This window comes from Poeciliopsis prolifica, unplaced genomic scaffold (assembly GCF_027474105.1).
Source record: "Poeciliopsis prolifica strain line A6 unplaced genomic scaffold, Auburn_PproV2 SCAFFOLD018, whole genome shotgun sequence".
Classification (NCBI taxonomy): domain Eukaryota; kingdom Metazoa; phylum Chordata; class Actinopteri; order Cyprinodontiformes; family Poeciliidae; genus Poeciliopsis; species Poeciliopsis prolifica.
The window spans coordinates 2,106,192-2,133,400 of NW_026562393.1; the positions used below are offsets into that span (position 1 = coordinate 2,106,192).

General features: G+C 38.1%; 1 protein-coding gene across 2 annotated transcripts; it reads right to left on the reverse strand.

The window, feature by feature from the left end:
• Positions 1-1,683: 1,683 nt before the first annotated feature.
• On the reverse strand, positions 1,684-25,882 carry tbx21 (T-box transcription factor 21). Of its 2 annotated transcripts, XM_055043162.1 has the most exons (7): positions 25,734-25,882; positions 25,059-25,652; positions 10,881-11,035; positions 7,419-7,540; positions 7,032-7,190; positions 6,531-6,592; positions 1,684-6,197 (listed from the first exon to the last, which is right to left on the reverse strand). In XM_055043162.1, exons 2-7 carry the CDS (start codon positions 25,601-25,603, stop codon positions 5,399-5,401), a joined length of 1,842 nt encoding a protein of 613 aa, XP_054899137.1. In that variant the 5' UTR covers positions 25,604-25,652; positions 25,734-25,882; the 3' UTR covers positions 1,684-5,398. The 2 variants fall into 2 exon arrangements, with proteins under 2 accessions (XP_054899137.1, XP_054899136.1); XM_055043161.1 differs by having other exon boundaries at positions 25,059-25,882.
• Between the last annotated feature and the right edge of the window lie 1,327 nt (positions 25,883-27,209).

Consider the following 27,209-nt stretch of genomic DNA (forward strand, 5'->3'; position numbering starts at 1 on the left):
TGTGTCCAACTACTTTTGATTGTTATTGTTGGTGCAATGGAAAAAAATATTAAGTAAAGTTTATAATTATTATTTCTTTTTCTGTGGTTATAACTTCATCAATATTGATTAATTTAGAGCTCATGATGCTGATATCCACACTTACTATCAGTTATGATGAATCTAATGGGTAATGGTTTGAGATTAAAATCATCTCACTGTAAGTAATATTCAGTCAGAAGACGTGTGTGCATAATTTTGCTTATGAAACTAGTATGAAATCCAAAAGATATTATAACATCACCAAATAAACACCATATCCACAGTGAGACACGGCAGAGATAGTATCATGATGTGGGGTTTTATTTACTTATGTCTTAGGTTGAACTTGGGATTTGTAAAGGTGGCTAAAACTGCAGTTCCAAATAAACACAAATTTTTCTTCTTCAAAGCTAACGATGCATCAGCATCACAGTGAGTCCAGTTCACCCAAACAGCATCTTTATCGGAATCGAGTGAAAGTGTCAGAACAGCCAAGCCAGAATCCTGAACTAAATCGGTCTGAAACGTGTCTCCTGGAACCAACAGTGGACAAAAGATTTCCTCTTGATCAAATCAACATGTGAGGCGCTCACAGACTTACAGCAGAAGTCTGAACACTGAAATTAGGTCAACAAATGGTTCAACAAAATTTTTGTTAAGGTTATTCATTCTGTAGCAAGCTTGTTCCTCTAATCAATTTATTTTTCATTGTAGTGTATAGAATAAAATACATTTTACATTAAAATTGGAAAATGTTTTGTTTAACAAAACTTTCAAGTCAGAACAGTAATGTTTTATGTATGAATGGTATGGAAAACCCATCATTCTGTGTAACCTTGACTAATTATGATATAATTAAATATAATAATTTAATTATTTTTTCCCCCTGTCATATCATAAGTAAAAAACTGTCCAGTTTGTGAGGAAGCAAGATAGATAATTGACTAAACATGTGTAAAATCAGTAGAACACATTGGATTGTTTTTAATGCTTTGCTCACATTCTGTCTTTCTGCCTTCACAAGGAGGATTTTGCACTATTTCAATTCATTCCTGTTTGATTCATTTCTAAAGCCTGACCTTTACTCTTTCCCTAAACCTAACCTAAACTCAATTAAAACTTTAAACCTGGGCTTTGAGCCCCATAGCAGTTCTTATAGTATGTATTGGAAAAATGGGCCTTAAATGCTAAATCACAGAAACACACACACACACACACACGCATGCACGCACGCACGCACGCACGCACACGTATCCATATGTTATCATAACCACTCCTGAACTGGAAGCTGTGTCTCACACTCAAGTTTACCACATAAGGTTTCCTACTGATTAAAAGACAATATTACATTCAGTTTTATACGTTTACCAGTTTTCCAAGTTATGAGTGATCATTAGGTAACTGGACTGCGCTGTGGATTTAAACATAAGATAATAAGTCTGAGAGATATTAGATATGTGTTGACTGACATCCAAGCAAACAGTTCTGATGATAATAGTGTCTAGATAACATATTTTAATAGTTTCCAAAACATTGTCTGCGAGACGAGAGGCTGACTAGACCAAATCAAAAATCACAGTTTGATGTCTAATGATGTCTGCTTTGCAGTGTTCATGTGCATTACAGTTAAACTAGCAAGTAAAAATCAGCCAGAGGTTGAGAGGTGAAAGCTTTAATTTCATTAAAAAAACAACAAATATACATATATGCCATGTTCAATAAATAAGTTTCGTTTTTCCTCCTCGACAAATCTCCATTACTCATTTGTTTGCTGCAGTTTACAAGCATCTCATGAGTAAAAGAACAATTACTGCTCCCTAAACGGCACAAACCTTTCACACACAGAAACGAACATTTGTGGCGTGAGCTGTGTGGTCTCCTTTATTCACGCTCTGCTTTTTTTTTTTTTTTTGAAAACTGTACAGCAAAGTCTCCAGAAACGCAGTCCTGTTTTCATCTAAAGGGAAATGTGCCATAGGAAAAAAAAAAAAAACACTGGGAATATGAAGGAGCCAAGTCACTGGTTAAAGTTTATCATAATATCTGGGATGTTCAGCAGGGGCCCTTCCTGAGGTATCTGACAGCATTTTAATGCAGTTGTTTGATGTGAGATTTTGCCGCCTTGTCGGTGAGGAGACAAGTATATATGGTATATATATATGGTATATATGTATACCATGGAGACCACAGAAAATAAAAAAAGCAACCGATATATTTGCAGGCCGGTATTTCTGTGACACTTTTTCCTCTTTGTTTCTGCACAAGCACCCTCGAACTAAAACATCTTCATTTCATTTAAATGCCCTTTTGGAAAACACTGGAAAACCTTCATCAATGTATTCCGAGAATAATTATTTGACAAATATGAATAAATTAAATAAGAAACATTTTCTTTTAGAAATATAACACAAGAAACATTGAGATTTTCTCTCTAATGTGTTTTCAGCACCTTGTTACTATTTAATGAATCATTACGTTTGTTATCATTCAGACCATTACAAACACATTTCATAATCTCCTTATTTAATTTCTGGCATTAAATAAACAACAAAAAGCTGCTGATTAGCTTCAGCTAATGCCATGTCACCAGTAAATTATAGCTATTAGCTACTATAAGTAGGTACATGGTGTCATTTAGCAAAAAATAGGCTAAACAAGTGGATAGTTTCAGCACCCAGGTGCACCAACATTACTATAAAATTTTAAAGTTTGAATCTTAATTTTTGCTCTTTGTTATGGTTATTTAGTCTACATAGGACATAGCTTGTGGCTGCACAGTGGGCGGCTGGTTTCTGCATGGAGTTTGCCTGTTCTCCCTGTGCATTTGTGGGTTGTCCCTGGGTACTCCAGCATCCTCTCAATGTTCAAAAACATGACTCAGGTTAGTTGGCCTCTCTAAATTGTTCTTAGGTATGACTATGTCTGTGTATGGGTGTTGTGTGTATGTCTCTATGCTGATAATCTCCCCAGGGTGTCCAGGACCCCTGTAGATAGGAGCAGTTCTCCCTGCAGCTCTGCAAGGATGAGCGGGTATAAACAATGAAAAGAAATGGATAGGTGGATGCAGCAACCTTTTTTCCAAGGACATTGTTTCAGAAATGCTTTTAAATATTTCGCTTTCTTTCCTCTGCAGATTTACAGAGAACTCATTAAATTTACAAAGAGGTTAAAATATAAACATGCTTTTTAAAAATGAGCATTTCTACTCAGCTTTAACCGCATATGGCAGTTGTTGAATTTCTGCTTGTTACAGTAGTAATGGTTCCATCAGTTGACACCAACTCCATGTAAGTAATTTGAGCTTGGACAGTCAACATTGAAATTTCCCTGATAGATAACACGAGGTGCTCGCTTGTCGCCTCCGGTGTTGTCTGAGGCATTCAGCACACCTGGTGAGGAGTGAGAAGCAGACCTCTGATCAGCTCCGACTGTAGCCTCACTCTTTATTTCTGTCACCTGACGAGGAGCCGGGCCTCTGTCAACCAGCGTCACCACATGATGGGTCCAGAGACCAGAGGGGAAATTCAGAGTGTCGGTCTGGTCACTTTGTGCTTCCTGTTTATTGTGGTCTGAGGCTGACAGCGCCTCGTCAGTTTAACTACAGGTGCATGTGGGCGGCTTACTATCAACTGATCTACAGAATGACTGCCATTTTGTCTGTGTTTTAAAAGCTTGTATGCTTCTCTCTATGACACTATTGGAGAGTTATTGATGCTCATACTGATTGTGGGTTTATTTGTTTGTTGACGGGAGTGATTTGATATTGACTAATTATTGCAAGGTCAGAATCTTCGCACTCTACACCCGTATGCCTTTGGACAGCTGGTCTTGTTAAAAGCTTTTTCCATAAGGAATATCTAAATTAATTGTTACCCTACAGCTGCTACTAAACGTTGAGTGGAAAAAAAGGGCGAATGAAGTTTACAGCAGATATTTCAAATTTAAAGAGCAGTGATCTCTCCATCATCTGAAAATGGAAAGAGTATAGCACGACTACAAACTTACCTAAATTGACAGACTGGACAATGAGACAACTATGAAGGAGGCCCATGGTTACTCTGAGGGAGCTGCAGAGACACGTAACTCATGAGAATATCCAATATGAGATATTAATATCCAATACGTATCTGAGATCCGTATCTCAGATACGTATTGGATATTCCCAAGAAAACCCAATAGAGACTTGATCCTGGAGCTGAAGATCATCTTCCTGCATGAGATGAACTCTAGATCAAAACAAATGCAAAAATTAACTCTGATTAACAATTGATTTGAAATTTAAAGTTCAGGTGTTTTTGCACAGAAGAATAGTCAGAAATTTCAGTCTCTCCATGCACACTTTGAGCACAGAGCCATAAAACTAGAGGGATTCTATAAACAATATTGTCACATTGTTTACATTATTTGTAAAAAAATAAAAAAAAAGAAGAAAAAAAAGTATCAAAAAGTTGTTGAGCTTCTTAAGTATTCACTAATTTGCATCGGTCTATCACAGAATGGCATTAAAAACAGGTTTGAGGTAATAAAGAAACAAAATTTGGAAAACTTCTTGGTGTTTGAACACATGAAAGGAACTGAATCTGCCTTTGTTTTTGACTTTGTGTGTATGATTAAACATTATGCAATGATCACTGTCAGATGCTGTGCAATCTTCAGATAACGCGTCTATTTTATTGTGCTTTTGCCGTCACTGCCATTCTTAACACTAGTCTGCAAAGCTGTCCTAAAACCTGCTCTGACATTGACCTTTACACTATCTGCTTGCACTTCTCCTCTACTGCCACAAGTGGGAGCTGCATCGTTTATTATAAGCCAAAGGTTAGAGAGGACATGAGTTTTTCTGTTGTTTTTTTTTGTTTTTTTTTTGCTAACCAGTTTCGGCAAAGAATCACTGGGAGAAATGAATGTGAGCACATCGTGAAGAAATGTGTAAACGGTTGAGGGTGCGAAGGAAGACACAGACGAGACATGGCACCGCAGCCGGAGTGGGTTTGATGCAGAAAGAACAGACAATTCCTGCAGGCATCTGTCAGCAAGCAGATATGCAGATGTTTGGGCTTTCCCCCCCTCTTAAATCTCCAGATGTTTCAAAGACTTCAGTCACACCTCTGTATGTCTGTTTGGTGTTTATGTGACTGTAGGCCAGAGTCCCAGTCATATCCACTTTTGTTCATTTTGTCACTGTCCTTACCAGTTCCTCCTGTGATCATTTGACTCTTGTGAGATGAAACTTTACGGTGTGGATGTTTTTCCGCTGTGAGGGCTGATATTTTGTGGTTCTGTTCGTTTCAATCCATCATGAAGACCTGGCAGACCGGACAGACTCAGGGCTCTGTGAGAGGGCGTTAAGAAACGTTTGTGATGAAACAAGAGGCCCTCAGTGAGCGTAATAGCCGTAGTAGTCTGGATCGCTGTTGCTGTCTTTTTCACAGACCTCTGCAGCACGCGGAGGCGGGGAGTTTTCAGTGCTGGACGTGTAGGGCGAGACTCTCCTCTTCTTGTTTCCCTCAAACATGCCCGAGTCGGCCGAGTCTGCTGATTTGACGGAGGGTGGCTCGAGCCAGGGGTCCTCAGCTGCCACTCCGGTGGGGTCTTTCGGCTTTTCATGCAGCACGGGCGGCTGCAGGGACTCCAGGAGCGTAGGTGGGTGCAGCCTGGGATTCCCGGGGGGCGTGGAAGATGACGAGGAGGAGGAGGACGACGAAATGGGTCTGAACCAGCTCAGAGTGGGGGCGGGTTTGCTGGGATACTGTGGAGTGTGCCTGCTTGTGCTCCATCCTGCTGACCCGGCCGCAGATACCGATACGCTGCTCGACGCAAAATGATGCTCTGGGTAGTAGCTGAGGGCATGGTGAGCGGACGTCTGCAGGGGGAACGGCTTGTAGAAGCCATTTCCAGAGAAGTCCCCCTCATAGGAGGATGTGAAGTCAAGCCGGTTCGGTGGTATGTTCTGCTGTGGGGGCAGGTACCAGCGACTGTGGGGTCCAGGGCTAGAGGATGGGTCTTTGTGCTGCTGGCCCATGCCGATGTGATCACGGCCATAGAAGCGGGTCTGCGACAGGGGGCTAATATATTGTTCAGAAAGGTAGCTCTGTGGGTAGCAGGTCCCCGGTAGCAACTGCTGGCCCTCTGTAGGGGAAGGGGTGAGGCGATCAGAGTCGGGAGGAGCGTAGAGCCTAGGCAGGAGGGAGGAGGAGGGGAAGAGAAGAGAGTGTGAGAAGAAGAGGAAAAAGAAGAAGGTGTTATTTCCTGCCCAAACCTCAAACAACTATCAAACATCTCAGAGCCCCTCACACCCCTTCACTGCAGCATGCTCAGCAGCAGCGCAGTAATTGCACCTATTCTAATATTAAAAAGGCGACATGAGCACTCAGGGCATTTCAGTGACAGCACTGATCCAGTTGCATTATTTAGGCCGAGTTCACACAATGTTCTCAAACCAGAGCAAAAAGGAGAGGATTTGCTGCTGCGCTCTCTTTACAAACACAAGTATTTTCCAAATTACTTACGTGTCGTAATTGTCGCGGAAACCTTTCGCGAAGGGGTTATGGTCTATTTTCAGCTGAGTGATCTGTGTAGGGAACAGGAGGAGGGCAGCGAGAGAATGTAGGCACAGGAAAAAGAGAAGGAGTAAGCAACTACCATGAAGAAACAAGAGAGCAGTTAGAGAGGAGGTCACTGAGTAATAATTAACGAAGTCAACATGCTGGAAAGAGTTGATATTTAGAATCACAAAGTGGGTGATCATACCTACAGAATCGATGCCAGTATGTCTATACTGCATATAGACCGCTGTTAAAATTAGTTTTGTTATTTGAAACATGCAAGAGAGAGAAAAAAAAAGGCAAAAACAGAAAAATTCTGGACAGGTGCAAATAGTTTTTCCATGCCACTGTATGCATGCATGCAAAAATCAGATCCATTCAGTTTCAAAAGAACTATAACAGCTAAGTAATAATATAATCTAATTTCTTCCAGTGAACAATGTGTGCGAAAAAAATAAATCTTACGTCTGCGTTCTGATAAGCCGTGACGGCGATGAACTGCGTCTCAGGAAAGACAAACGTCTGAGCTTTAGAGGACAGGAAGGGGTCCTCTGAGCCGTCCTCCTTCACCTCCACTATGTGAAGACGTGGCTGGTACTTGTGGAGCGACTGGAGCACAATCATCTGAGGGGGAAAAAAAAATCACAAAATCACCTTATTAGGACAAAAAAAAAATCAAATGATGCCAGAACACTTTCACACAATGATTCAGGGATTTTAACATGTCAGGACCGAGACACTAGAACACATTTCTGTGTGACAAAAAGCTCAATTTAGCAAATGTAAAAAAATATTGACACAAACTGTTTGATTTTCAAGGGATCATTTGAAAAGGAAGGAGGGAGGTGATACCTGTGCCACGTTGTTGGTGCTGCCCTTGTTGTTGGTGAGCTTAAGCTTGCTGAATGACACTTCTTGTCTCATCCAATGAGCCCCTGAGTTGGGAGAGTCAGGGTGCATGTATATCCGATTCCCTGGAGTCACCAAAGGAAGTCATCAGCCACAGGAACAAGGGTTTTAGTTGCACTTTGACAGTGACTTACAAAAGTATTTTTACCACTTGACCTTTTACATTTTCTTATCTTGACTGACCTCATTTTATTTGTTTGGGATTTCATGTGCTAGACAAGATAGCAGGGAAGCTGGAGGAAAACCAGTCAAGCTGCTAAGAAAAAGCATCCCCACAGAATGACTTTGCCTCTTGTTTTACTGTTGCTATAGTTTGTTTTAAAGATGATATGCAGTGACGTCCACACATTGCATTTTGAATGTGAGCCAAGGTCTGAAATCTGAAGACTAATCCGAGATTTATCAAGAGATTCTCCAATTTCAGATTAGTAATGCTGACCTCGTCTGACTTGTCAGTTTAGGTGGATGTTTTGGTAGGCCCTACTTTTTGCTGGTCTGTTACATAAAACCCAATAAAATACACTGAGGATTGTAGTTGTAACAAGACAAAATATGAAACATTTGAACTATTTTGAATATTTTTCCAAGGCACTCGAATAGATTAATAGATAAATTAAGAAATTTATAGGTCACATAACCCATCCATCCATTTTGTACCGCTTAAAAAATCCAGAACATTTGATTTCTGTTTGCAAAATAATTTAAAAAGCAATATTATTATGATTTTTTGTCTTTGTCAGTTTAACACATTTCCACTTTAAGTGCTGCATCCTGTAATCAGCCATGCTATGCTTTCTAATTCCTTTGATACTTTACTGCTCTCATAAACTGTACCGCCATGAATTTTCACAGCATCACCACAATGACCTTCTAACCTGATTTTGTTCATACCACATGAAGTGCACTATTAAATCTAATTGAGAAAAGCTGTGTCACCACAGTTTCCACAACTTTAGCACATCATCATTTGCCTTTTCCACAACAACTGGCAAACGTGTGACAACACCTTAGAGTTTCTGTCATTTATATGAATGTGGTTTGTCTATCATCAATCATAGGTTCAACTTGCTTTTATGTGTATGTGTTTTATTCAAGTGAGAACAGGAAGAACAGTGGAGTTGAAGGAGAAGAGATCAAGGAGTATAAGATGTAGGGAAAAAAAATTCTTTCCCAAAAAAAACTTTTCAAATGAAATGAAGTGGGCCCCAAATAGGACTGGGAGGATCTAAACACATGGACCAATTGTTTTGCTCATATCCTAAGTTAATATACATAAAACCATTTTTTTTTTAACTTTTAAAGAAAACTTTTAAAATACGTGCTTGGTGGGGATTAATGTAAAGTCAACAACACAAGCGATTGCCGATACTTGCTGGTCCAGGAGGAGTGAATGCAATCAATGCAATCTATTGGGTTTCCTCAAAACCTTTGTAAGGTACTTTGAAAAATGAACAGAGTTTTCTGTGCTGTTTAATAAGTAGGAGTAACTGGAATGCAGGAGTGATTGAACTGAAATAAATCTTTTTGTTGAAGTGCCTCGAGATGACATTTGTTGTGGATTGGCCCCATGTACATTAACTAAATTGAATAAACTGAATTGAACCAAAATAGCAAATATACATTTTAATGTGAAGGCAGTTCATGCCCTCAAATCCTTCAAAAGGCACCAAAATGGTGGAAGGGGTTGGTCTATCAGATCAGACCAAAGTAGGTTTTTTTTTCCTCTTATGTACAAAATACAGTGTGAAGAGAGAAAGTGACACTTTGCTTCACCCTGAACACACCATTCACATGGTGACACACGAACGTGGCAGCTTTACTCTGTGGTTTATGAATGACCAGAGGAACCTCAGCAAGGGTCTTGTCTTTGAAGACTTCTCACTGAACTGTTGAGAGATGCAACTAGTTGAGTTACATCCTCAGCATGTCTTCAGGTTCTGCACAGGTCTGCCAAAGAACTATTCATTTGTTTCCAATACATACATCATATTAGTGTCTTAGAATGATTCGGTCAAACTGAGTAAAAATTCAGCTTCTATCCAAAACTGGTTGGATAGAATGAATCTTTGGATACATTAGATTCATTCCTTGTGTTTGTAGCACGATAAAGTGTCAAAGGTGAATGGGTGGAAAAGCTTTATCTTAACTCATTTTCCCACCAAATCTGATCAGATCAGCCTTCACACAGCATGATGCTGCCTCCAACATGCATCACTGTGAGCAGAGTGCTTTCAGGAGGATCTGCTGTGATTAATTTTTACAGGCATTATATCATTTTTATACAGTGTATAATTTTGTATTGTTTAAAAAGACATCCATATTTTAACATATAGTGACGTCTATAGGCTAAAGTGGAAAACCTTGTGGCTTCATTGCGCTGACATTGATAATTAAATCTGTAAAAACCATAAAAGTAAAGTTACCATCCATTGAAATAGCACATCTAGCCTGTTTTTTTTGCTGCTTCTAAAGAGTTAAAAGTCCTGACAGTGAACTGTAGCTTCAGCTATGATTTAAGTCGGTTTCATCAAACCAAACAGAACCTGCAGAGAAGCGGCAGACGTAAAGCAACACCAGAGCGTCCACAAGAAAGTGCCTACCAGTGCATCGTGATGCACATTCTGGTTGCCTCTATTGCCTGTGGATGTGCTGCTACACAAACCACTTCCTCGAGATCCTCCATGTTGCACGCATTGAGATGAAAACTTCTGAGCTCTCCAGAGCCTGAAAAGAGGTTTTGTGCTCCACCTGATGTTATCTAATCTACAGCTGAAAATCTGGGTTCACGAAGATTACTTTGAGTTTTTTCTCCATCAGTTGTGGCTGAAGGTGGGGTAAGTGCATTATTGGCAGGCACTGGTGCAGGTTCTTTTTGTTTTGTTTGTGAAGCAGTAAGAGCGTTATGACGTCTTCTGAGATTTATGACATTACTTGAAATGAATCATTTTGAAAAGATAAGAGGAAGAAAAAGAACCACTTTCAAGACAAAAGTTACTTTATTACTACTGGGAGGATGAATATGCTGCTTTCAACACTTCAATACCAAAGTGAAAACTGCTGATTATGTATGAAAAACAGTTTCAGCATAAAGTATGATGTGGAATAAATTTGTGCTGCTCTAACATAAGTGTGACTTTAATGCCATTCGTAGTAAAAGTGGTTAACAAATTAACTTGACTGAGAAACTAATCTAAACCAATTTAGTTTATTTACAGAGTAAGTTCAGCCTGAATCCTCTAAATAAGTAAAAACTACAACAATATCTGTTAGTAAAAATTTCAGAAAAACTTTTAATTTTTATTTTTATATGTGTAATTTTTACCTTGCATTTTTTTCACCTTTTTGAGATTTGAAAATGTAAATTTCATCTAGTGGATTTCTTTAGTGCGATGGTTTTATACACACCTGGCATGTTACCCTCTGCTTTCCCACACTGGACCCATTTGCCTCCCTGGTACCTCCAGTGGTGCTGATCGGCCAGAACCACGTCTACGTAGACGTTATAATGGGCGGACGGATCCAACACGCTGATGTTGAAGCTCAGGAAGGGAAACATCCTCCTGGATAAACACAAGTGAATGTTTATCTGACATTTCTTGAACTCATACAACTTGAAGAATAAAAAAGAAACACATAAACAGCACACTGCAGAAATATAAAATCTTAACAAGTATTTCTGGTCTAGTTTTTAGCGCCAATGACTTAGTAAACTTGAAATAAGCCAAAACTAAGCTTGTTTTAAGCAAAGCATTTCTTGATATTAATGAAAAAGTATCAGTTCTATCAGCAGATTATTTTACTCATAGCAACACATTCTTCACATCTTATAATAATTTTCTTTGAAAACAACAAGTACTTTTTCATCAATATTAAGGAATTATTTACTTAAAACAAACCTCTACATTTCTCTAAAAAGTTTATTTTAAGTTAGTTGGTCTTGTTTTAAGTGTAAATAAGATATTTGCACTAGAAACTAAACTAAAAATATGGTTTATTGTTTTTGCTGTGTACATCTGTGAAACGCTCCTGTATCACAACGGCCTAACTCTTCCTTATTAGCTACGTTCATTCCTTCTTTTTCCTTATTGGCTTGGTAACACGCCCCTTGTGTGCTACCTAAATATCCATGTTTGAAGTGGCTGATCGATTCTGGTCAAACGTACATTTAACTGAGAGAACTTTTGTCCAACAAAGAAGCTGAGAAGCCACTAAACTTTTGGAGCTCTGGGTGTGAAAAAAATCCTGTTTTGCATTATGAACTTAAATTGTCATTAAAACAATTCTATTCAACAAAAAGAAGGATTTTTGGCTATTTTCACTCAATTTAAAGCGATAGTTGAAGTCTCAAACATATTTTCCATCTTAAAAAAACTTATATTTCAATAAACATATTTGTGTGACATATACTGTCTTACTTTTATCATAACTAGTCAGTGTAAATAGAAAAAATCCCAACATATTCGAACAGAGGGGACAATTACATGAAAATCTGAAATAGTCTCAATTTATTATGAGGGATTTTTTTTATTTTAAACCAAAGAAATGATTGGTGGCGTCAGTATACCAAATACTCGCTTTGTTTCCTTAGAATTAGAGTGAAGAACGGGTGGGGAGGTGGTGGTTTAGAGAAGGCTGAGTCTGTGGGTGAATATTTAATGCTGCTGTTAATAAAAGATGCCCCAGAAGATGCTCTTGATTGCCGGGGCTTTACATGTTGAACTCATTTTGACCACCAATGGTTTCAGTGAGACGAGGTAACTGGGAGGTCAGGGCGTCCCCAGATTCACTGCCAGGGAAAGCGGCGGAAAAAGCTGAGTTACTCCAAATCAAAATGACACACAGCTGTGGCTACAAACACTCTGGCGCAGTCGGGGCCCGCTGATGCTCAGCACCCAAAATACAGGTCAGAGTCACGACAAAGAAGCTATAAAATTAGTTTTCCTGTGAAACTGAGATATAGAGCAAGGCAACAATATATATAACTGCATGACTCAATCTGTTTTAATTTACATATTTATCCCCTGGCTGTCACAGTCTTGCACTCACAGACAGACGTTATCTTCCACAAGCGCAACACACAACTTTTTAGAAATCCAAATGCAGCAGCTGTGAAGTTTATTGAGATGAACTGAACTCTGAAAGAACGATGCTTTGTTTTGAAACTGAATTAAGACAATGATTACAAATCACAGGAGTTTTTAAAATGGGATAATTTAGATACCAAAAATTAATTGTACAAAGATTTCACCAAAGATATTTTCTTTAATGATGTCTATTTTTGTTATAGTTTTATTTTAATTTATCTACTTTTACCACAAATGTTCCTGTTTTAACTTAATTTATCAGTTTGATAACCACCAGGACTTTCTTTTTTTGATCAATGTCTGGGAATAACACTATGCAAGATTTTCCATTTATAACACTTTAGTAATGATGTAATGGAAACAGACCTTATATGCCATGACTAACAGTTTAGGAAGGTTTTCATATAGAAAAATAATACTACATTTGGATAAATGTTACATTAAATGTTTTGTGAACAAAATTTGTACTTTTGGGTTTCAAAAAGACCCAAACTAGTTATTTACAGTCCAAAGATTATGCCAACACAGAATACTGAGCAAAAGAAATATTATCTAGAGAATCAACATTATTTAAAAAGTGTGGTAACATAAAGCTGTAAAATTGAGTGAATTAAGGCTCTCAAAATGATACACAGCTACGGTTAAGTGAATAATATGCTAACATAGAGAAGTTATAAGAAAATTACTATAATGCTAAAAAAGCAGAGGAATAAATACAGTCTCCAGTGCATACATAATAAAACATAATCATATAAAATGCAAATGCTAAAGGGATAAAAGTGCTTCTGTTATTAGCAAACAAACCAACATGCAACTTGATCAGATTTTACAATGGTGTTAATATATTGTACTATTACAATATATTAATACTATATATATATATATATATATATATATATATATATATATAATATATATATATATATATATATATATATATATATATATATATATATATATATATATATATATATATAATAATAGCAATGCTAGCTAATTCCAAGTTATATTTGGCTAAAGCTAAGCTAATGAGCAATCATTTCAAGATAACAGTGATTAAAATAATACTGGGATGGAGAAACAAATGACTGGTTATGTAAAATACAGGTGATAAATGTAATGTACTTGCATAAAAATGTTGAAGCGATATGCATCGTATTGGAGTGGCTGTGTGCATAAAGCAGGGCCAAATGTTTGACCTTTAACCTGCCTGTTTTACAACGATTGAACACCTTTCGAGGTTTTGCTAAATTTGTGATGAGTAAGAGGTAATTCCCTCTACTTTTGATTCTTTCTGATACAGGAGGAGGGGAATTAACTATTTCAGATGACATGTCGCTCATTATGCAGTGAGTTTGCTGCACATCTCATGGCATTAAGTTCAGCTCTAATGAATCCCCTCTGGTTTCCAAGGTTTGCATTTGTACATGTATATAAACTAATGTGTGAAATAGTAGATAAGTACAAGTGATTGCATGGCTTAGTCATTAATGTAGGACGAGAAAGGTAGATACAAACATACACAATCGGCCTTTCAGGAACACCCTTTTATTTCTTGTCTAAGGCACTTTGTTGTGGGTGGAACAAATGGTGTAGATAAGATCCATTGTGAATGCGCTTGCTGCTTTACAGTAAAAAGGTGCGTTCTTATGATAAAACTAAGGCTTAACACCATTAACCTACAGAAATGGCTTCTTCGAAACAAGATAGAGATCTACTGCATTTAAATTATGCCGTAACAAAGCAGAGAGGCATTAAGTTTGCATTAGTATAAAGTGAAAATTTATTCACACATATGAAGTGTCTGTCTTTGACACCAAGATTTTCAGTGTTGCAAATTTCTTTAAAGAGTAAATTAGTTTTTATTAGTTGTAATATTATAGCAGTCACCATATTTATGGTCTCCAAATGAATAATTTTCCAGAGTGGGATGACTTTTCTTTTTAGATCTCTCTGCCTCTTATTTATTTTCATTCATTCATTTTCCTGGCTACAATGAAATACATACAAAATTCGGGCACTCTGTAACACCCCATGTGTTTTCAAACAAAACGGGACATGCAAATATTTAATATGAATTTCAACAATATTGAGAAATTAAGTCAACGCATATACATAATAAGAACGAAAGAAACACATTTATTCACACTTAAAGTGGCTGACATTAAAGACAAGGATATTACATCCGTAATATGACCGAACCCCACATTTTGATTAAGGTTTGCCCTTATTGAGCCTCAGACATTTAATCTGGTGTGCAACAGAATGTTAAAAATGAGAGTAAACAGTAAAATAGAACTAGGTCTCCAGAAAGAGGTCTGTGTCACTTTCTGAGTCTGGGAGACAATCTAAAGATGTCTCAGAAGAATTTAATTCAGCTTTCCCACTGCACAAAAAATAGTTTGTATATTTGAAACAACTGCCAACAACCAAGAAAATTCACCCTGAGAGTAGACGGCAAGATGCTAAAAGAAGCTCCCAAAAAATATAAAGTTTTATCACATGGCCTACACCTCATTCTTGTTACCGTTACGCAAAAGTTTCTTCATGTAATCAAAATGCGACTTCACAAGTTTAAGTTTAAAACCTTATGCTCTCTAAGAAAAACATAAAAAGGCAAAGTTAGCCACAAAAGATGTAAAGACCAGCTCTTCTACAATAATGTTCTGTGGACAGATGAGTCTGACTTAATACGCCATTCAATACTTTCAATACCATAAAGAAAGGAAGTGCCACAAATATCATCACATTATTCTGAATGCTTGAGGAGAATAAGACCATCAGAAAAAATAATTAGGTAGGTGCAGAACCGGTCATTGCGACATGACAATAATCCAAAACATGCCAATGAATTCAGCAATGACTGTTTGAATACTAAGAAATGTAGTTCTGGGGTGAGTCAACAGATTTTGGTTTCATTTATCGGCTGTGACGTAACTTGAAACCGGCTTGAAGCCTCTCAAACATCTCCCAGCTACAAGTGAGGATTGGGCCAAATGTTCCTCAGATACGAAAAAACAAGGAGACGATGGCAAACAGTGAGTCACTGAAGATATTTCAGCCGAGTGGAGGCAACACTAGCTGTTAGCTGCTATTTCCTCAACTGGAATTCAGATTTTCTTTGATCTCTTTTGCAAAATGAACAAAACAATTGAAAGTTTCCCTTTCTGTAACAAATACAACTTCTAGAGGGCTTTAAAAATACATTGCCTCTGATACTTTTCAAGAGAATTTTAACTTTGGCCTTTTTTCTCCCATTTCCTTGCAAAAACTTTGCATTTTCTAAAATTCAAGCAGATGCTTGAATTTTGTTGGCATAAATCCAGATGCAAACACTGGCGTGCCATAAAACAGGAAGATGATGCAATAGATTTTCCTTTGTATTCAATGCTTTCCAGTGTAGATCAGAAGGCAAAACAGTAACACTTTGTGTGTGTGTGCAGCTCTGGTGAAGAAGCTCTGTTGATTAATATTTCCAACTGGTGCAGACTTGCATCTGAGCAACCACAGCTGACGGAAAACAAGCTTACTGTGGCCACAACTAGCAGAGCTATGCTGTGTCACAATACAGCTCAACCCTTTTACATGACTGAGTGGAAATGAAATTATCACCACATGGAAACGCAAATTCTGTCTTGAAAAATAATTCATCTTCTGAGCACTAGAGGGCTAGAAACAACAGCAACAAATTAAATATTTCTTTTTTTTTAGTAGGATTTTTAAGAGGCTATTGTTGCTTTATTAAAATGTATGATAGTGCTGTAAAAAGCAGTTACATTTACATAATTGTAAAAAAACAAAGATGGAAATCACCAGGAGGAGTCAAGGGTCCAGTTCACATTTCACCATGTTAAACAACAGGAAATTAAAACGTTTTAATCAGGGGATATGATGATTTCACTACTTTTATGCCTCACTATTTTTAAATGAAACAGCTGCTTACTTGATGTCGAGTCATGTGACCCGACATCCAGAGTACAACTTCATATGTAATACTGGATTTCCATAAATAAGTTGACATTTTGGAAATATTTTTTTCAAAAAACAGAGAGAAAACTTGCTGTACCTAAAAAAAAATATCAAGTCAATGTAGCACATTAATCCATATCAATATTAAATGTAGCAATTAGTCTCTTTCAATGTACTTCTAACCGAGTGATGAACATATTTATTTGTTCAACACAAAGGTGCACCAACTCAAGAGTCTCAATCACAAGCACATCAAACTAAATACTTACAAGATCTCCTTTCCTCTCTTTCTGACTACTTTTCAAGTAAAATTTTTTTTACTGACATGCCTTATTAAGTTTGCATTAGTATACTACTCAGTGAGACAAAATAAAACAATACCTCTTCGCCATTCCCTATTTAGCTTTTGATTTAACACACAGGAAAATTCTTAAGTTTCTGAATTGATCTTGTTCTGAGAAGCTGTTGGCAGACTGTCTGTAAGCTTCACTCTGTTTTATTCTTATTCTTGAAACCAAGAACACCCTGTCCGCTGCATTCATGCAAACATTTTGAATAAATATTTATATGAATTGATGTGTCACTATCATCTTTTTCTGGTTGCCACAATTTAAAAAAAACAAACATTTGGCCTCTTACAGTCGTCTCCGCCTTGCTTTGTTGTCACTGCTAAAGTTAAATATCAAAGATGAGAACATACAGAATGTAGTTTTCATATAATGACCTCATACTGCCAGACTTGACATCACTCAAATGGACTCGTCTGATGATATGAAGCAGGCTAAAAAAAAAAAATCTCAAAAAAGCTAAACAACATGCACAAATTCAAGACCTGCAAATGAACCAATGATGAATGTTCAAGTGTTACTTCTTATCTGTTTTGAATTTTACTCAACCCACTTTAGGCTGTCAAATACACCCTGTTATCTGATTCTGCAGAACCAAGCCTTGACATTGATGGTGAAACTGAACTCATTTATCCAAATGACGTGTTTGATCAGCTAATGTATTATTTAACACTGATGATGATTCCTTTTTCACATAATGTTTTTGATATAAAATATAATTTTTTTTTTGATCACCGGAAACATTCAAAAATGACTACAAAGTCAAAAACAAAAGAAATCTGTAAGGGAGCGAGAACAGCTCATCTGCTCGGTGCCAGTCGGGTTTTTCCAACAACACAGCGAGTCCAGTTTAACGATCAATCATAGTTCTATGAAACCTAATCATGCCAGCAGCTCTTTAGAGGCGTGCAACAGGTGAAAGAGCTCTTCTTCCACTGCAGCGTTTAATACAACTGAAAACAGAAACCCATATGAATGGCTCAACCCACCTACAGAGTGTGAAAGTAATCTAGAAAGTGTATGAACAGTTATCATTCTTGCTACATTGAAATTGGCAATTTACTTATAGTGAGCCTTTTATAGGAAATCAGAACTGGAGATAGGGGGAAACCATAGAAAACACAACACAGAGGGGTATTTGCATACGCAGGCGGGCTTGGGTTTTATGTACAGAACAGAGAAGCTGAAAAACAGTGAAGACATCAGAGCAGCAGCAGCTATTTCCAGAGTTGTGGTAGAAAAAAGAAGTACAGTCATGAGACTCCCCTCTGATGACAATATCATTAGTTTGATGGTATATGAATTGACTTTTATGTAGCCAGCATATGCTTACGTGTAGCTCCACTTGCCTTGGCGGCAGTGGAGCTTAGACCTGCAACTGTGCAGTTCATAAACCCAAAAAAATGATCATGAAATGTCGTGTATCTCTGCAAAAGGGCTCATGACTGTAGACTGCATCCAGACATAATACCACGGAGACAGAAGAGTGTGCTGAACCAGACAGTAATACAGAGACAGACATTTAAAAATACATAAAAAATTACAATAAACTGTGTGGATGCTGGAGAAAGAGGAAGGGGAGGAGCTGACAGAAAGTATGGGAAACCGCAGGGGGGAAGGTGAGGTTAGAGAAAGAGAGAGAAAAGGAAAAGGGTGGAGTAAAGAGGGGGTGGGTGAAGGGGGACGACTATATCCTGGGGATGAGAGAGAGGAGCTTGAGAGGAGAAGAGGCACCGGCTATTCACCGGGGAGAGGACTTTTCCACACGAGTGCATGCGCTGATGCATCCGGACAGGAGCTCAGGTCCGGTTTTTGTCACCGTGCGTGCGCTTGATCATCTGTGACGAAAACATGCCAGTCTACAGCTGCTGCCGGACACAATCACTCCCTTAACATGTAGACAACCCCTGTTTCTGTATTGACTGATTTTGGATGAGAGGTGAAGCAAGTCCAGTTGCCTTCATTTAACACCTGGATAAACTGTGACCAGAAACCACCAAGGATGAGTCCCTACAGCAATGAAGTGCAAAAAAACCAGTTTTGAGTCGTGTCCTGAGAGATGATAGTTTTAATTTGTCCTTGATACATTTCAGTCTCTGTGATCATGAGCACTTCCAGTAGATTTCTATTGCAAAACCTTCCGATGGGTCACAATTAAAGGTCTAAAGCCGTCAAAGTGCTTGAGGTGAACACAAGCTGACTGATGGCATTGGTGTCTTTGAGAGCAAACATTGCCTAATGAACGGGCACAAATATCTGCCACAGGAAGTGAGAGAGCAGTGGTGCTGAAACAAGGTAAGGATGTTCATTTTAGTGACCCAGGATTGACTTTTTATTGCATTGCCTTAGCTTCACTTTGGAGAGGGAGGCTTGAGTTCATGGGGCTGAATCTACAGTTTTGTGCAATGCCTTGCAAAAGTATTAATATCTCTTGAAATTTTTTCAGATTTTGTATCCATGATGAACACAAACATATGTATCTGTCTTTCTCTCTCTCTTTACACACACACACGCACACACACACCACACACACACACACACCACACACACACACACACACACACCCCCACACACACACACACACACACACACACATATACTTAAAATAAAGGTGATTGTAGCAGTTTATTAAAGACTGAATTCCAAATGTGCAACAAGGATCTCTGATTCCGCTTAAATTAAACTATTATAAAAATGAGATACATATAGTTAGGTTATATTACAACCCCCCAAAAAAGCAACAAGAAAAAAGAACAAGTTACTACATTACTTTATTGAAGACTAAATTTCAAATCTACAATCAAGAAGTGCTTGTTGGGTTCAAAGTTGGATATTTGTTTTACAAATTAGTATCTCAAATATTTTATTGTTAAAGAGATCAGATTTCAAATCATTGTCAAGAAGCTCTAGATTCACTCAAAACCGACTATTCTCACTAAACTATAAATAAATATAGTTGCTTCTGGGACCAAATTTCATATTTGCAACAAGAAACACTTATTTGAAACAAAATTTGGGATTCCTTTGTATGAGATGACTCAAGAGTCTGGGTCTCTCTGCTCTGGCTGCTGCCTCCACCACCCAACCTGGGTGAAGCAGAAGGTAGAGAGTGGATGGTTGTTTCACAACACTTGATGAATTATTAGACATTATTAGACTGCGGCGCTGTGGCTTCAGTTATGCACACAAAAAAACCTGTCAAAAACATGCCTTCTCCCATTTTATTTAAAATTCCTTCCAGATAACGTTATTTTTAGAACTCTTTTGCATTTCTATTGACCTTACTAATACCAAATATAGAGAACTTCTCTCTGCGATCAACAGCAACAGTGAGGATTGTATTAATAGGCCTGCGGCTCAAACTGCGGTGCTCTCGAATGGCCATTGAATGAGGAGGATTTTTGTTTTTTTGCACGAAAGGAGGAAGTTCTCAGCTCGGCTATGTGAAAATATTGGCACTAGATGTTTCTGCGAAAAGGCTGCAAAGGCACACATAGACAGCTGAACAGGAAATGACTGGTCATACTGTCAAAACCTTGAAATGGTCCCGCTTCTGCTTTTTAAACAACGAGCAAGAAAATGAATAAACGTCACTTCCAAACGTTCTTCCTAAATATTGCTTTATTATTGGTTCATCTGATGATATTTTAGCACAAATGTAGGAAAACACCTGCAGCGTTGACCACATACTCTGATTTACTCGAAAATGTCGATCAAATAAAACAGATTCTAACACAATTACTAAGCTCAAAAGTGATTCTTCTTCTTCTTCTGTTTTTTTTTAATAACGTTTCATGTTGGGTCAGATCTTGCTTATTAATATGATTTAGCCTTAGCAGCTACCTTCAGTACTGACTTGTACTTTCTATTCTTGGGAGCAAACAAAATCAAATGATTGTTTCCTTCTGCAAAGAGAGCTGACGTTAAACTGCAGTGTGTCACTGCTTGGACTCAGGGGAGCAAAGAGAGCAGATGAGCATGAATCCTCCTGTAGCAGATTTCCCTAAAACATGTTATAAAGTGAGATCTTAGTCAGTTCACTCTCCTTCCTGGAAGACACACTGCGTTAGTAATTAGTAATAGCACAAGCTATTAATTAGTAATAGCTTGTGGTAGAGAATAGCACAAGCTATTACTAATTACTAATTATTAATTAGTAATTAAATTAGTAAGATTAGTCAAAACCTGATACAGGAAATAAGTGCCAGAAACATAAATTTTAAAAATGTGACTTATCATTTAATGCTTAAAAAATAAATTGTTTTTGAATCATAAATTAGTTCCTAAAATTTTATTGCAGTGCACTTATTGTAGCTAAGATATACAGTTTTCACTTGATGCAGCAGGTTTCTGAGATAAGTGCAAACTTTTTTTTAACAGCCACAAGTCTCAGAATCAATTTTGTAAAAAATATTACATTTGGCTCCTAAATACTCATTTCAGTGCCTTCTTTTAACAGCACAAACATGTTTTAGAAGTTTTACGAGTGAAAAAAAATATATTTAATTTTCCACCAAATTTCCCCCTTCGATGGAGAGAAACCCACTGCAGGGAAAACTTTTCTTTTTTGACTCATATCTGAATAAAAAAAAAAAAAAAAAGAACACCCACAGGTGTGAGATTATAAAAATGGCCAAAGCAATGATCGACGGAGAGAAAATTTCACTTTCTTGTTTCAGTTTTAGTCGCCCGCTGCAACTAAAACCAAGCCAGAATAAAATCCTATGTTTTGGAGCCAAACTGAATACATTTGAAACAGTGATGGATGTTGAACCGCGGCGGCTCGACGGCACCCAGCACGCCTGAACTTTGCCACAAACACGGCACCTGAAATGGCAACGGCTCGTGCAGCGATCTGAATTTGGCTCGTGAGAAGAGCGGCTGAACTCTCCCTCGCTCTGCCACGGGGTCACAAAAATGCATCTATATTTCAAAGGCCAGGTGTGGTACATGAGTAAAAACTTCTGAGAGATCTTTGCACCCTGCATGTATCAGGTGAAGAAAGCAGGGAAAAAAAAAAACGAAAGAGAGAGAGGGAGAATCTCCTCTTTTACTTCCTGAACTTCAAAGGTACCTCGGCTCCTCAGTGTGGCCATCTGAAGCCTCGCTGGTGTTTGACCCTTCCCTTCACATTTCTCTCACCCTTCCTCCTGAAGATGTTTTGATTAACATTGCAGACCCTCGGACTGCTCTCTGAAATCACAGTAAAATTACTTTGGAGGCCTGAACCCAGGATTAAAATTTGACGAGGATTTTTCCTCTGATATTGAAAAAAAAAAACAGGTAAAAAAGATTCTCTTTTAGTGCTGCTCTGCTCAACTTCTCTAAAATCTTCTTCTGTTTCTTGAGAAAATGTCTTTCTTGTTTACACAGGTAAAAGGCAAACAGCACAGTCATCGTCAGGAATTGAAATTTTCATAATGTGAGGTCTGTGGTTTTTTGCACACATGAAAATTGGCTTTTTCTCACGTGTGGATTGAAAAGCCCTATGTGCATAATGTCTTTTGTCAGTATAACTTTTTTTTATTTAAAAAAAATAGCGGCTTCAAAAATAAAAATGCATTTTAATTACATAACCTGGTGGACTAAAATCTTCTGACCACAGTGAGTGTTTCTGGAGAGGAAGCTGTCAAGGGGAGTTATTGTCAAATGACACACACACGGCGACACACGCACACACACCTGGGTAAAAATAACAAGAAACAACAGGAAAGAAAAGCCACATCTTCACCTGAATCTTTGCATGCACGCACAAAATATGCATTGATGCAATAAAAGGAGTCACCAAAATTATAACAAAATCGCCTAACCCTATTTCTACACCTCAACCCCAACCCACGTCCCCTGGCACATGAGTTTCAAATATCGCGCTGAGGCATGGGGCTCTCCATCCAGAAGCTGATGCATCATCATCTCACACCGATTCTTAACATGTAAACACACACAAGCAGCTTTTTAATGTCTGTTAAGAAAGAGGAGAAACAGAGCACCAAGTGTAACCAAATAAAAACTAAATCGACTTTTTAAATATCTTATAAGTTCTGGTGAAGTGTTGACAGTTTCCCAAGAAAAAGATTGAGTGACTTTCTGTGCACAAAAATCCTCAGACATACTTTGATGTAGTCTCATTGCAAATAGAAAATATGTAGGTGGCGATCTGAATGCACCAGACACAGCGGCTTTCGAATTGTATTTCTTGTGGAAGTGCTTTTTAAGCAAAGACATGTGATGCTATTATCAGTGATGTTTCAATTATTTAATAATATATCAGAACATAAAATAATATATTTGCAGTTTTCGTGATGATTAACAATAAAAAAATTATAAAAATACCTAAATCCTACTTCTCTCATTGCCCCTCATGCTAAGCCTACAGTTAGCAATCGTTCATTTGGAATCAAGGGTTTTCTGCCAATATGCTTGGAAACCTAAAAAACTATATGACATATTTTGAATTACATCATAACTGCTGCAATGTCTACCTTGAGTAGCATCAATATATTGCATTTGAATTTTAACAGAAAAAAAAAACCATATCAATTTCTCTGATTAAAATCATTTTTATCAGCACAACAGTTAGTTATTTTTTAATGCTCGCAGGTTTTAGACCAACTGCAGAGCTTTTTCTTTGCTCTATTGGCAACAAATATGGAAATATACATTTTTTTCTTCTCTACCAAGCAGAAAGAACACAGAGTGTTGACGTCTACTGTGCATGGGATAAGTGGGATATTTTAACCACTGCCTCCATTAAGAGCCAATGGACAGTGGGAGGAGAAGACTTCAGGAAATGATGTTTAACCCAAATGTAGGATACTGGAATTCTTGAGATTAACCATTAAATTGGTTTGTTGTTGCTTTACTTTTGAGCAAATGCAAGTGCATCTTCCATCTCTTTTTCAGTCGTGAAGCTTTAACTATCTAAGACAACCTTAATCTGACGTCCCGCTCATCAGAAACAACTGCGACATCATAACCCTTGGAAACGTGGAGTTTAGGTGTAAGAGTGAGTGGTGATTTCAGCCGTTAAATTGATTTCTTTGCTCAGGTATTGCAAATGGCACTCATACATTTAAAATAAGCTTTTGTTGACTTCAAAGAGGAGCCTGAACTGTGCTCCACTTCTTCAACTCTTTTTTTTTTTTTGCACTCAACCAGAAAGCAAAGACACAAGCAAAGAAGGTCAAAGGGGACTAATCTGCAAGAAGAGCTGCAGCACCTTAATTCTTCTTGTTTCTGTCTTATATAAAGGTTTTTTTTAACCTTTGCATGAAATTTATTTTTTTTAAAAACCCAAAACAAAACAAGAGAAGAGTCTACAGATGTGCCGAGAATATCACTGCTATTATGGTGACATGGATTTGTTTTTTTTTTTTTGGTGCAGATCTGAGCCATGAGAAACCTTTGGCCTGAAACCTTCTGTCAAACACAAGTGTCGCGTATTAGAGAATTAATCCCCATCGACGTGGTTGCATCTTAATGCTCGGTGACCTGCAGAGAAGCCCGGCAGCGTCTCTCTCTCCCTTTATCGCTCACTCTCTGTGTTTTTCTTTCCCCTCTGCCCTGCAACTAAAACATTTCTTCTTCTTTTTTTTCTAGTGTTTATCACAACTTTGGCATCCGCTTTAACAGTTTAATTCACCGCAGTAGTGGCGGTTTCATTATTATTAGGCCTTCTTTCTGTCTCGACTGAGCAGCAATGTGTGATTTAATTTTTTTCTAAATCTTTTTACAGATGGTTTAACTTCAGAAGAGGTAACACGAGCTCCTAGAAAGCTAATTCAGATGATTTCAGAAAGATTTCTCAACATGTGTCTCTCGCACAAAAGCATTTTTTCACCCTTAACAATGAAACCTCAAAAATGTTCAGTGGCAAAGAAAAAAGTATTTGGCTTGCACTGATGCTGCCAGAGAAACTAATCTCTGAAAGTTGGTTTGTGTCTTATCAAAACTGGAAATCTTTGTTAATTATGAGCGTTCAATCTGAAAAAGTCACACCAAAAAAACAAATAAATAAATTACAAAAAGTTTGCAACAGTTCTACCACCTGACCAGTGATGGTTTTTCCGCCTGCACGGCTCTGAACAGATAAAACTTCCAACATAAAGTCCTAAAGTGCAAAATGTGTAATTTCCTCTACAAGTGTCTGTGCAAAGACGGTGAGCAATGAGGGTGAGACCTACCTGCCCTGCTTGGTGATTATCATCTCGGTCTGAAACTTGTGAAACTTGGCCCACAGCGGGTAGTTATTTAGCACAACCTGGGTCTTCCCGCACACCTGCAGCCCAGGTAAAGGGTAGAGAGGCCGCTGATAGCCGTGCTGGAAGCCCGGGTAGTTCTCCGCAGAGGGGGAGTACACCGGGTCTTTACCTCCAGTGGGGAACCCCTCTCCCGCCGCGGGGACGTATCCCTGCCCGGCGCCGCTCCTTTGCGGAGAGCGCACCCCGCCGTAGGGGCAGCCGCTCAAGCTCTGCGCGTAAAACCTGCCGGCTGGCGCCCCGTAGCCCCCCACTGTCTGGTCCGTGTGGTAGGGCAGGGCCAGCGGGTCCTGGCCGCCCTGAACCGAGTCCGGATAGTAGAAGCGGGTGTCCTGGATGCCCATCTTGAACTCGGCTAGATCCTTGCCGCCGCGGTGGAGGTGGCTGCTGATGTCGACGCTCTTTCCGAGAGTTTGCGCTTCAGTCCCATTCAACATGCTGAGGTAGAGGCTGCCACCTATGCCGCCCATTTGCAGCGTCGCTCCCGGAGTGTGTCAAAAGTCATAAGCTTAACTCAGACTGCCGGTAAAAAGGAAAAGAGAGAAAAAAAGAAGAAAAATAACAACAAAAGCAGCAGAGTCTGGACTGTTTTATCCTCACCTAGGAGAGAAACGCGGCACATTTAAACTTGTCCGCCGCTCAGAGGTGAAAACATCTCCGTTCACACCAAACTTGAGCTTTTTCTGTTTTCTTTTCTTTTTCTTTTTTTTTTTTTCTACTACTACTACTACTAGTGAGTAGATGTCTTTTATTTGACTCCAACAGTGACTGAAACACATGCGCCACTTTTTAACCTGTGACATACATATATTAAGTGTTCGTGTTTTGGAGGAGTGTCAGGAGCGCGCAGAGAGGACGCGATAGGCTCCAGACACGACAGAGCCACCCCTCCTCTCCATTATAATGCATACACACTCACCGGCACACACACTGTGACGGACTCGAACACCTCACCAAACTGTTTCTAATTAATATAAGTAGGGATTTAAAAGGTATATTTTTTTGCGCAGTTCGATTAAATGCATTTTGCATTCCGAACTTGTCTCCAACTTAGTTCGTGCGCTCCTCAGAGACATCTGCGCGTTTAATTAATGTGCTTTGTAGTCATTGTCCTTTTTGACGTCAGCCGTCCTCTCTCTAGTGTTAATTCGTTTAAAACTGGGATTTATTGTAATCTGACTGAATGCCTGGGTGTACAAGCAACAGTCGCCCACTCGCTTTCAGTTGCCTTCTTGTCTTTTTTTGTGGCCGTGTTTCTCTCCTTCTTAGTTTTTCCTCGCCATAAGCCAGTCGACAGGGTGAATCATCATCGAATCAGAAAATTTGGTTGGTTTTCGCTTTCCATTTGACTTCCGATTCACCTGAAGAAAAAGCTTGTTTTGTTAGTATTATTATAACTATTATTTCTAAACATCTGGTAATGACATTGGTTACACTGTTCTGAAAATTTGCGCAAAAACAGTGGATTTCATTAAAAAAAAAATCTAAAATATTTCCTCCAACATAAAGTCCTAAAGTGCAAAATGTGTAATTTTGCACTTTAATTTTTTCTTGTTTCTTTTTTTTATTTTATTTTAAAACAAATTAATGACATTACGAACAGCATGATTAAAATCGTTGGGGTAAAAGAAGCTGACATTTCTGAAGGATTTGACCTCGTGGAAAACTTTCAACAGTTGAATCTTTTGAAATATTACAATAAATACCAGAATCAGAAAATCCACGATGAAGCTTGAATATTCTCATTTTCAAACATTTCTTACAGTTTTTCATAATAATTTTAATTTCTGGACAAATCAAAGCTTTTGTCATTAGAAAAAAAAAGTTTTTTTCTCAATTGCAATTAATCACATACAGACATAACTCAGTAAATTATCTAAAAAGTTGAGTTATTTTATCCATTCAGTTTAAAAAGTGAAACCTACAAAGCAATTTATTTAAAGTTTTATTTGTGCTATTTATTTATTTATTTATTTATTTATTTATTTATTTATTTATTTATTTATTTATTTATTTATTTATTCATTCATTTTTACAGTAAATTAAAATCCAACCCTTGTTGTCTTTTGGCCTTCA